The sequence below is a fragment of the Syngnathus floridae genome, chromosome 4, assembly GCF_059516105.1.
Source record: "Syngnathus floridae isolate MCC-2025c chromosome 4, RoL_Sflo_1.0, whole genome shotgun sequence".
Lineage (NCBI taxonomy): Eukaryota > Metazoa > Chordata > Actinopteri > Syngnathiformes > Syngnathidae > Syngnathus > Syngnathus floridae.
The window spans coordinates 11,548,104-11,558,995 of NC_142416.1; the positions used below are offsets into that span (position 1 = coordinate 11,548,104).

The 10,892-nt window shown below is 40.9% G+C and overlaps 1 protein-coding gene across 4 annotated transcripts; it reads right to left on the reverse strand.

Annotated features, from left to right (window-relative positions):
* Window positions 1–108: 108 nt before the first annotated feature.
* On the reverse strand, window positions 109–10,797 carry LOC148399100 (spermatid perinuclear RNA-binding protein-like). 4 transcript variants are annotated; one of them, XM_088372867.1, is made up of 20 exons: window positions 10,641–10,797; window positions 10,223–10,377; window positions 9,637–9,745; window positions 7,847–8,034; window positions 7,566–7,734; window positions 7,172–7,310; window positions 5,476–5,567; window positions 5,022–5,117; window positions 4,533–4,644; window positions 4,365–4,462; window positions 3,485–3,548; window positions 3,236–3,370; window positions 2,876–3,066; window positions 2,699–2,806; window positions 2,454–2,588; window positions 2,223–2,369; window positions 1,751–1,877; window positions 1,620–1,658; window positions 647–1,006; window positions 109–567 (listed from the first exon to the last, which is right to left on the reverse strand). In XM_088372867.1, the coding sequence occupies exons 2-20, from the start codon at window positions 10,321–10,323 to the stop codon at window positions 458–460; spliced, it is 2,520 nt and encodes an 839-aa protein (XP_088228993.1). In that variant the 5' UTR covers window positions 10,324–10,377; window positions 10,641–10,797; the 3' UTR covers window positions 109–457. The 4 variants fall into 4 exon arrangements, with proteins under 4 accessions (XP_088228993.1, XP_088228991.1, XP_088228990.1 ...); XM_088372865.1 differs by having other exon boundaries at window positions 2,454–2,585; window positions 3,440–3,548; XM_088372864.1 differs by having other exon boundaries at window positions 3,440–3,548.
* Window positions 10,798–10,892: the final 95 nt, after the last annotated feature.

The window sequence follows — 10,892 nt, forward strand, 5'->3', positions numbered from 1 at the left end:
CAGTGTGCAGAAGACACTCTTAACTGCTCCAAAACAATTTGTAGCACTGCTGGCATTTTAAACAAATATAGGCTGAACTTCTTCACACTTGAAAATTTCACTGGTGTGTTAGAGGTTGGCTCTACAATGGAGGTTATTTATTGAGATAGTGTTTAGTACAGTTTCTGACAGTAAATAAAGCCTCAGATGGACAAATGCATGCAGAAGAAGCTTATAGTACAGCTTTAAATCAAAAATATGACACAGGCACACAGAACCAGTAATCTATATTTAAAAACACTTCAGGAAACAAGATATAAACACAAACATGATTTGCGGTGACAAAACAAACATTCCAGTATGAGAGACATTTAAACATTTTTCTCTTCACAAGTGGTGTGCCGGGATCCTAATAAAGGGTGTGAAAACTCAGACCTCGGTGGCCTAGCTAGCCAAGAAAAGCAGCACTTGAGCGTGACTAATAAGTTGCGCCGCTGTTTCCAGGATATGAGGTCTGAGTTTGTCCCGTGTAGGACTGGTAGGATCCATAGCCCTGCTGAGTGTTCCAATTTGACGGAGTCGACCAAGCTGTGAAGGGACATTTTATTAGCATCTTGGAACTTGTCACTGACACAGGATATCGAAAGTCTGTAGTCTTATGACTCACCGTAACTACTATACATTTGGGTTCCCACAGCTGTGCTGGGGTAAGCAGTGCTGTACATGGAGTAGTTGCTTCCCTGTGTCGAAACCTCCGTCTGGCCTTGAGTAAGCATCTTCTTCTTTTCTTCGCCATAGCCATAACTGTAGGGACTCTGTTGGTCAGCAGTCGGGGGTACCGACTTGTAACTTGTCGCTGAGCTTGTGCTGGTACTTGAGACGGGCGGCGAGGAAAAGGTGGTGGCGCTCGTCTCTGGGTAAAATGTGCCGTAGCCAGTACTGCCTCCTGTGCTGGCAGAATTAGCGGTACTGACGCCTTTGGTAGTGGGAACTGTGGTTCCGGCTCCATTGTTACCATACAATTTATCTGGAAGAAAGGAACGAGTCACGTTGAAAAACATGCAACAGCATTTCAAATACAATTGATTTATGAGTGCTGAAATGTTAGAGCTTTTGGAGTTATATGCTATTTGGTCCTTTTTTATGTGCTAATTTGGCGTGAGATTCAGATACAGTGTTCAAATGTCATGTGAGTAACCCTAACGTAACTCAATTTAAGATTACTATCAAGTTTAAGGCTAGAACAATGACCATTATTGTGTCCAGAACATCCACACAGCTTAGCCTTTGTTTTTTTACATTCCCTTTCATTATTTTAATATGATGTTCTTCTTTCTCAAGGGGCAATTATTCATACAATACAACTTCTGTAGAGCATTTCACAAGAGCTGCAGCTGTAACAAAACGCTTTACATATAAAAATGATAAGATTACAGACATCAAAACCAGTAAATTAAATTAGTACCATCTAGTGGCGAACTAGTAGAATGCAATAACCTCCTCTTATTTGCTATTTGTTATGAGCTTTGTGTTTTGCTAAATTACGATTGATCGATTTGAACAGCACTGGGGTAAGAATGTTACCTTCAGTTGTACCAAATATTAAAATAAACGAGGGAAGACAGTTGGGATATACTTACGATAGCCTGTACTGGAGTTGCTTTCATAACTGTAATTGGCTTTTAAAATAAAGGGAATATTTTCACTATTAGTCACTTCACACATGAACTGTGCAGAGTATTTAAAAAGGGACAGCATAGAAATTCCTTACTCTTGTTGTAAATGGGTCCTGATGAATAGCCTCTGCCTCGGCCTCTCCCTCGACCTCTACCATGGCCCCAGTCAGGAGTTCCAGAATCTGAAGGGATCCCACGAATAGTCCCGAAGCCTGGGATGTGCTGTTGAAGCCAAAACCAATTATGATACAGCATTAATTCAAATCTATGTTCAACTTATTTATTAATGAGTTGGGGTTTACTTTATTTTTCTGCTATGGCTCTGAAATGTCAACACATCACTTGTTATACAGTTCAGGGATGTAACTGTTTTGGTTTGTTCGTTTTTGTTTCCTCCAAAATGCTTTTTTAAGTGGATTTCTTGTGTGTAAGGTAAAAAAAAAAATTCTCACTTTCCCTCCATCGACCTTATTTATTTATCTGTATTAAATTTGGACATGGACACCACCCAAAAAGCCTCAACGTAAAAGCCTGCTCCGCTCTAGTCATGTGTTGGCTGCAGCTTACCATGTCAGTGTAAGTCAGCTTTTTTGTTCTCTTGGGCATAAGTGGTGTCTCTGGGAACAGCTTCTCCAGAGCGGCAAGAGCAGCGTAGGCCTTTGCCTCCTTCTTGTTCGACCCCCTTCCTTTGAACTTTTGTCCATCAACTTCCACCTGGTAGACAGGGAAAGGTGTGACGGCCCACGTTTGACTTTTTAAGCACCAATGTGGAATGTGTGTGGGATGCTATCAGGTCACCTCCATTACAAAGCACTTCTCGTGAGAGCCACCCGTCTCGTCAGATAGTTCATACTTGAGACTGCGCCTTTTCTCGTTCAGCTCCATGACAGGATTCTTCCCATTCTTGGTCAAGATAGGACCTTGTCCACTCTGCTTTTAACAGGTGAACAGCATAGAGATAGATCTTTTAGTCCAGGTCGCTTTGGTCGTTAGGCGAACAAATGTTTTTTTAAGAGCATGAGCGAGGCAGCGCTTTTACATACATCTTCTGATGCGTTGGAACCAGTTGTAGAAGTTACTTCTTGGCCATCATCGGCTTTGGACTCGAACTTGGGATCTGAGCCTGTTGGAAGACCGAGATCTTGCAGGACCTATAGAATATGAGTAAGTGAATCAGTTTAGCTTCTTTCTTTTAATTGTTTACATTAAAATCAACTTGCCTTGTTGGCTACATTAAGCTTGGCAGAACGTTTTGAGGGCCCGGTAGACTCATAGGTTTTCCCATTTACGTCTACAGCCATGCTGAATACTGGCTCGTGGACAGGACCCGTCTGGGAGGTCAGGCGGTACTCTAAGCCCGGTCGGAATTGGTTCAGTCGCATCACAGCGTTCATGGTCAAATCATCTGTCACTAGAGAGAACAATTTTTTTTTTCAATAACATATGCACTAAAAAATGGATTGTGCTTTTGTTTTTTTTGGCTTAACCGTTCAGGTCGGGCAAGCATTTTAAAAGAATGTCTTGCGTGTGTTTTTTTGTTGTTGTTAAAGTGCATGAAGAGTGGGTCATAGACGACATACATGACTTCCGAGGAAACCGCTTCTGGAATTTGAGGAACTTCCTCTGTTTGCTATTTAATGAGGACCCATCCTTTCCTGGTGCCATTTCATTGTAGGATCTTTTAAGTGGTGGAGAGGGTCTGCCCTCTTCATGTGCTGGATTGAATAGAAAGGGACATAAGAAACAGAGATAAAATTGTTAATAAGTATAAAGCACAAAGATACCAGAGAAGATTTTTGCGCTGGCTCCTCGTGCTTTCCATGTCCTACCAGGTTTTGCTTCGATCCCCAAAACTTTGTACATCATTCCAAAGGCACACAGTCTTAATGCCAACTATAGAAAGAAAAAAATAAATAGCATGAATTAGGAATGTCATGACAACTGTTTGGCACCTGTGCTCGAGTATTTGGTTTAAAATATCTGCCAATATGAATCATGAACAGATATTTCTGTAACACATTAAAGAGGAAGTGGAGTAAAAATTTTCCTAACGCTAATGTGTCCTATGCACTCCTACTCATCTAAACAAGGTATTCCAATTGATATTGCGTTTGTGGAAATATACATTGTCTCAAACCATCTCATGGGGTAGCAATTTTGCCATTTGCTGTCAAGTGAAAATGACATCAGTTTACTCCTTATTGCTGATTGATCCAAAATTTGAAATTTCAGGCCCTATTTTGGTCGACTGGCGCCCGTGTGCTTGGTGTGAAAACGACCGTAGCTTTATTTTCAGCTCGTTTGTGCTTGTGCACAAAGCAGCCTTGCTTCCAATGCACCTGAATTTAGTCTAGTCTGGTCTAGTCTGCGCTTCGCCAAAAAGCATGCTCATCATAATTTTCGTGCAAGAGCAATGGTTTAGTGCTTGTGACACTGCGTAATAGGAAATTAGACTGTTCCATAACAAGATATTTATAGTTTAGGATTACATGATCATTTCGTGACCTATAAAATTTCAATAAATAAAGTTCATCCTTTTGAACCGAACTCCAATCAGCTTAAAATAACATGATCAGCCCTGACTTTAAATCACGCAATTGGCAACGATCTATCGTTTGATCAATCGGCCCCAATTTCTGATCACACGATCGTATCGAGCCATCCCTGGCATGAATATAATACACTTGTCAATCTGCTAACTCACTTTACCTGAGCACTCTGAGTTGTGTCTTCACGCTGTTGCAGGGTGAGACTTTCAAGGACATCAATGGGTTCCTTCTCACAAGGATCTTTAATTCCAGGACCGTCTACGCACAAATGTCAAGTCGAATTTGCATAGCCGATTTCATTCTCATGTCACAAATATTCGAGGCTTACCAGCTAAGAGAATTCCAGAGGCAAGGCACTCAAGAACCCGACGGAACGCCTCGCCTGGGCCCAGTGGCCTCTCAGATGTACTGATGGCCTTCTCTGCTATCAACTCAAGAATCTGTGCAGGAACAGAGTACAGGACCATAATGGAAACACTCAAAGCAAAACTAAATTTCACTATAAGTATGCGTTCATTATCAAAAGCTGAAATACACATTTCTTTTCACTAATTATGTGACTTTTGAAGGTAATTGGTCACATCAGTTTCTAGGGACATCATAACATCGGGGGTGAATACATGTCAATTTTCAGGTACATATAATTTCTTTCTTCAAATACACGCATTAGTCATTTCACTTCAACAATGGCCTAATTCATACAGATCTATCAAATAAAATACAGATTAAGATTGGAGTATAACAAAATAGGTACAAAAAGCCAGGCAGGTAAATATTTGTTCAAGGCATTCTATTATCTATTCAGGCATATGCTTACCCATCCTGACAGCGGTTCCCAAGTCGGAACACGGATACATAAATCCCTCAAGACCCGGATCACAATATCAGCAGACTTCAGGTGATTGACTTTGGCCTGGAGACACAAACAAGGTAGCTGAGTAAAGCTGCATCAAGGCCATTCTTTTACTCATTTCTTCCAAAGACCAAGAGCAAAGCACGGGGCGGCGAGAAAATCACGATGAAATGACCGGTAAGGTTAGGATGCGCTGACAGTTGTGTTAAAAAAAAAAAAGGAACCGCTCGGTCTGTAATTTGGTATGAAGGAGCAGTTCATTTGTCATGACTTCAACTAGTCAAAGCGACACTTTCAAGATGATCGAATACAACAACTGACACTCAAAATGTTTGTTTTTCTCCTTAGGGAGAGAAAATCAAAGGCATTCAAAGATACAGTTGAACGTTTACGTACAAATAATGACGTGAATGCAAACCTGGAACCACTTGGCGTGGCGGAGAGACGCCAAGGAACTTAGGCATTTCTGTCTGTCCAGAACGTCCGGCAGATCGTTGTCTGTTAGCGATTCTATTGACGAGGTGGAGTAAGAAGAAAAGGTACAGTTTGACCAAGGGGGTTGATTCTGTCTTGCAGCTTAGGGAGCAGCAGCCTTCCACAAACCCGAAGCAGCAAGGAGAGGAGGTCTAACAGCCATAAGAACATCTTTGAGTCAAATGGTCACTTATCATAACATTGCCATTATAATTGTGCCATCCTGACAGCTTTTTTGTTTGCAGACTATGTTTCTGGCATAACATTGCTTCAAAGACCCCCTCTTTCCTTAGCTCAGTGGCTCGGGCGGGCTGCTTTCCCCCATCCTGAGACAGCATGTCCAGTTGGTCAAAGGTCCAGCCGTCCTAAAAAAAAAAAACTTGACAAACTACAAGTCAATCAGTTGTAAAGCACAGGCAAAACCTCCACGCCTGCTCTACTCTGCAGCAAAACTGATGAGAGGATAAATATTGGTCACACCCTGGTCTTTGCTTAGTCCATACTGTGGGGCTCAATGACTATGCTAGTATTGTAAAAAGAAACAACAAGATTCAGCAATCAGCAGGTAGAGCAACAGCCACTACACTGAGTAAAGATTACCTAAAAAGGCATCTACCTTTAATAAAAAAAATGCTTCTTTGTAAAAATAAAAGTGCATGGTTATCGATGATTATACTGGAATTCGATCATTTCTTTATGATGTTGCATGAAAGAACCTTTTCACTACGAGCCCACACACAAATCAGCATCATGTGCAACAGTTACAAGTCTTATGTAAAGTAGAGTAAGTTTTTTGTTTTATTTCAACGCTAAAACTATTCCTCACCTGAGGAAAGAGGGAAAAAAAACATTTTTGGTCACTACGGTAACTGATGTTACATCACTATGATTATTTCGAAGTTGGTTGCCAAATTGAATGTGTGTTGAATGAGTTACATCTGTGCTACCACATCTACAGAAACATTTAAAGTCTATGCTTTAGTTGTCTTTTATTCTGAATTTAATTCAAAGAAGCAAATATTGTGGCTGCTGACTTGACTTGGTCTGTAAGACTGTAATGTAAGACTGTGAGAACTGAGCTGCAATAACAGTTGTGTGGCTGCAATAAGCTTGAAACGCTAATGCGCATTTCTGAGGGACGCACCTAGCTAATTTCAGTATCCATGCACACTTGTGCACCGCTTATGTGCAGTTTTGTGCACTCCTGCTTAAAAACATGAACATGCATGAACAGTTCAGAGTGCAGCTCCGGTTCATCAACTGTACCAGTACTGGTCCCTCTCCTTACTAAGGCTTTAGCCAATGCTAATTAACCTGATCTTAAAACTTCTAAATACATTTGATTCATGCTTCACATTGCTGATGCTGGTGATCAGTTTTGCTGCAGTGAGAGCAGATGCACACCTTCAGCATCAAGGACATGCAGAGCGCGCTAGGAAGACTTCAATTAAGGGATGGCATTGAAGTTTTTCCCCAATTTTTTTCATTTTTTATTTTTTTAAAGAACTAAGTAATTATCGACATGAATAACGTGAAACATTTACAAGTTGGATGGCGTTTTAATACTAAGTCAGTGGAACGGTCCAGGGTGTGCGCACACCCATTTGACCCGTGTTAGAACTTCTCTAGTGTACACTCACGCTCTTCTTGAGCCTCCACTCTGACTTGAGGAGATGTGAGATGGACGGTGAGCGTTAGAGAAAACTCCTTGGTGCTTTCCACTATAATGGCTGCATCCGTTGGACAAGGGGTCACTGTGTACAACCCAGCTGACTCAATCTGTTGCAAAGAAGAACACAGTGATGGGCAAATTAAATGGAGAGGAACACAATTTTTCATCCACGCAACTGGGTGGGGTTTCCAATGCAAGGTAACCATATGACCGGGACGCTTCATGTAAGCGAGCTTCACGTTCCTCGATGACATGAAACGGCAATCATTCTTCTACATTCTTCATGTGAATATATCAACTTCAAATGCTGCAAATTAGCACAAAATTCAATGCGAGTGTACATGTACATGATGCAGTTGTACCTCTAACTGGGCCCGTAGACTCTCAGCCACCTGGTTCAGCATCGTGACGGTTGGCTTGTTGAGGCAAAGCAGCACCAGTTCCAGATTCAGGTCTCCTTTGAGCAAAAGTCCCTTGGCCAGCAGACCCACCCTCATGATGCCATGCACCGCATGTTTTTGTGCATCAGCACTTTCAACAAATCAAAAAGGGGGAAAAGTTAAAAGAGCAGAGGATTCACATGTTGAACATGAATCCATAGTGTCATGTGTGCCAACTGGAAATATACATTGAAGTAACTTACTTTTCGACCTCTTGAGTTCCTTTATCCGGGGTATCCATTTTCTCAGATACAGCCTTTAATGCACACTCCACATGAGAGACAATTGTCTGAACTGCCTCTAGCTCCTCTGCAGAGGGGTAGATTTCAGTGTGTTTGGCCATAACACGGCGATCGTTTGGCCCATATTGTGTCTGGTTGTGTGTAGCGACCTTTGGTTGAGTATGTGGGTCGGGGGGTAAAAGGGAAAAATACAAACATTTTGTGAAACAAAAGTCACAAAGGAATGATCATGGTCTATCATCAACAATCCAATAGGTCCATTAATCCCTTTAGTAAACCACTTTCCCTGTTTGGAGTGACTAAGAAGCTGCAGCCAATCACAGCTGACTAAAAACAAGCGACAAATGATCCTAGGCCAAACTAGTACTGTTGTGGTTCACATGGAGCAAGCCAAGTCAAGACAATTCCGAGTGGAGAGGGGCTAATGGAAAAATGCCTTAAGTTTATTCTTTGTGCAGCAGAGATAGCATCAATACCCACTAAGTTCTCTCCACTTGCCTCAGAATTGACTAGAAACCAGGAGTTCACCTTTCGCTCCAAGTCAGTTGAAATGGACTCCATATTCCCCAAACTGGAGAAATGGTTTTAGAAAACAGACAAATGATCAGTGGCCAGTCGAGATCTTAGGTGCAATGATTATTATTTGACAACTAAGTGATTATCAAATTAATAAAGATTTTAATAATAAATTAATCATTTACAGGGCTTGTTGAATTTAAAACAGCCCAAATGCTTGTGAATTCAGCCTCTCAACAGTAAATATCCTCAAATTTTTGTAATTCTCCATGGAAGTGGACGCGTGTGTTGAATAAAAGTAAAACATTTGCAAAAATCTGCTTTTACTTTGTCAAACAATGGTCAACGTTTATGCCTAATTCCTAACATGTAAAGGCTCAAACCGGTGACTAGACCTGAATTTAAGCTTGTCTGAAATGTCAATTTGAAGTAATGACCTTTGATGAAAACAAAATTTGTATTTTTAACTCAATCATTGATTAATTGACAGATTAATGGATTAGCCTTAGTGGCCACTTGCGTAAAATTGTGGCAATGGCCCACCATTGCATCAAATAACCACTGTTTATTTGTTAGGCGAGTGGTTCTCAAATGGGGTAACGTGATAGCCCTTCTAGGGCATGGAGAAAAAAATAAAAATCAGAGCATCAAAGATCTAACATTCTCTATATGTTCAAAGGGAGTGGGTAGAAGTACAAAGAACTTATCTGGCTCCACCCACAGTTTTATTTCTGTAACTTCCTAAGACACATCGGGGGGGTATGTGAAATTTTAAGATATATTTAAAAAGTAATGCACAAATCTTTGTAATTATCTACTTGTCTCTTTTTGCAAAATTTCCAAAGAGTTGTAGCAATACCACCACAAATTGGAGTGCCAAAGTTTAATAGTTCAAATACCGACAGCAAAGCATTTTTATTTTTTTCCCCATTGAAAAATTATTCGCACTGTTTATTTGGTACTTGGCTGAGAAAAATATCTTGCAGGGGGTAGATTGAAATAAGGTTGAGGGAATCACTGAGTTAAGCTAACTATATTTATTCCTCTGAATCACGCGAAGTTTGTAAACAATTAGAAAGTGGACCAAAACAAGGAACATGCACATGGATACAAACTTCCAGAGGGGCAATGTCTTCCATCACTATGGAAATTAACAGCTTTGAGGAAGCAGAATGAAAATCTAAAAATCAAGATCTGGGGTTATGACGTTTTTGAGGTGACACGTAAAATCAGACCTGATAATGATGATCATCGGCTGCCTCCATTGTAGAAATGTAGTCATGGTAATGTCTCAGCTCCTCCTCATAGCACCGACAGTCGTACCAGTAACGCAGTTCCTCATATCTGCAAGATTTAGATGAGAGCTCAGATGAGACAAGAATATGCACACATTTTTGCAAAGATAAGCATTGCAAGCAGAACAGTCAATATTCTGTGTTGGTCACTGTTCTGGTACAAATCTCAACGCTCCATACATTATGCTGCAAAGGGTTACAGGTGAATGTAAACAACAATGAGGGACATTGTCACATGACGTCACATGAAAACATTTCAGTGAAGACGGAGAGATGCTGTATTTGTTCTCCCACTTCTCGAATTGTACCTCCATGTTGAAAGTGCAGTGCCATTGCGCTTTTTCTGCTTGGTGGTCGAAAGACTAAAACTTGTCACTTTACTATAATGCAGCATTGGAGTTGAGGTGTTGTATGGTGGGCCCCGAGTGATTGCAATTATCACACTCCACATGCGTAACAATTGATGTCCGGGTTTTCCGACACAAGATATTTAATGCACTTTTAAAAGTAATGTGTTTTGATGTACCTGTCAAACTCGTGCGGTAGTAACCGGCGGCCTTGTTGGATGAGGCTGTCCCAGTGCAGAAGCTCGTCGTAAGCCTGATGTTCATCCCATCGAGCCGCCATGCTATCACGGTGTCACAGATCGATGCTACCACCTGTACTCGAAAACTCTTCTCCCTTTATTCCAAAGGAAGTAGTGCGGGTGTATAACTCTTGTGTAAACCAAAACATGAATACTTCGGAATGTGTCTCTTTGATTAAAGGCATACAAATAGTAAAGAGGCTCCTTGGAAACTAGCTAAGATAGCATTGGCGTTGCTACTTAGCTGGCTAAAATATGATCACGGTTATTGAGGTCAAGGTTGCTAGAAAACACAGTAATTTATCATTATATCATTACCGCGTCTCTAAAATAATTGTTCTGTGTGCAAACGGCTTACCTTCACAAAAATAAAAACGGATTTATAGTGTCAATCTTTCCGACGAAAACGTTGCTACCTTTTAGTCGTTAGCTATTCAAGATGAGTCGACTTTATTTGACGTCATCAACCTGCGCGCTTGTCTTTTTTGTGTGGCGCTTGTCAGTCTTAAGCGAGAGATTGCAGTTTGCACGGTATTTAGTTATTGTCATATTAATTACTTGCTGGCAATAATTATTATTATTAACACTGTCACTTAACACGTTCGGAGCA

Excerpts from the sequence above, each read along its gene's own strand:
- LOC148399100 (XM_088372864.1), bottom strand. The coding sequence starts at position 10,323 with ATGGCGGCTCGATGGGATGAACATCAGGCTTACGACGAGCTTCTGCAC. Across the intron at positions 3,067-3,235 it reads GCGGTTTCCTCGGAAGTCAT|TGACAGATGATTTGACCATG; the intron begins GTATGTCGTCTA and ends TGTTCTCTCTAG. Across the intron at positions 2,370-2,453 it reads AGAAGTGCTTTGTAATGGAG|GTGGAAGTTGATGGACAAAA; the intron begins GTGACCTGATAG and ends CCTGTCTACCAG.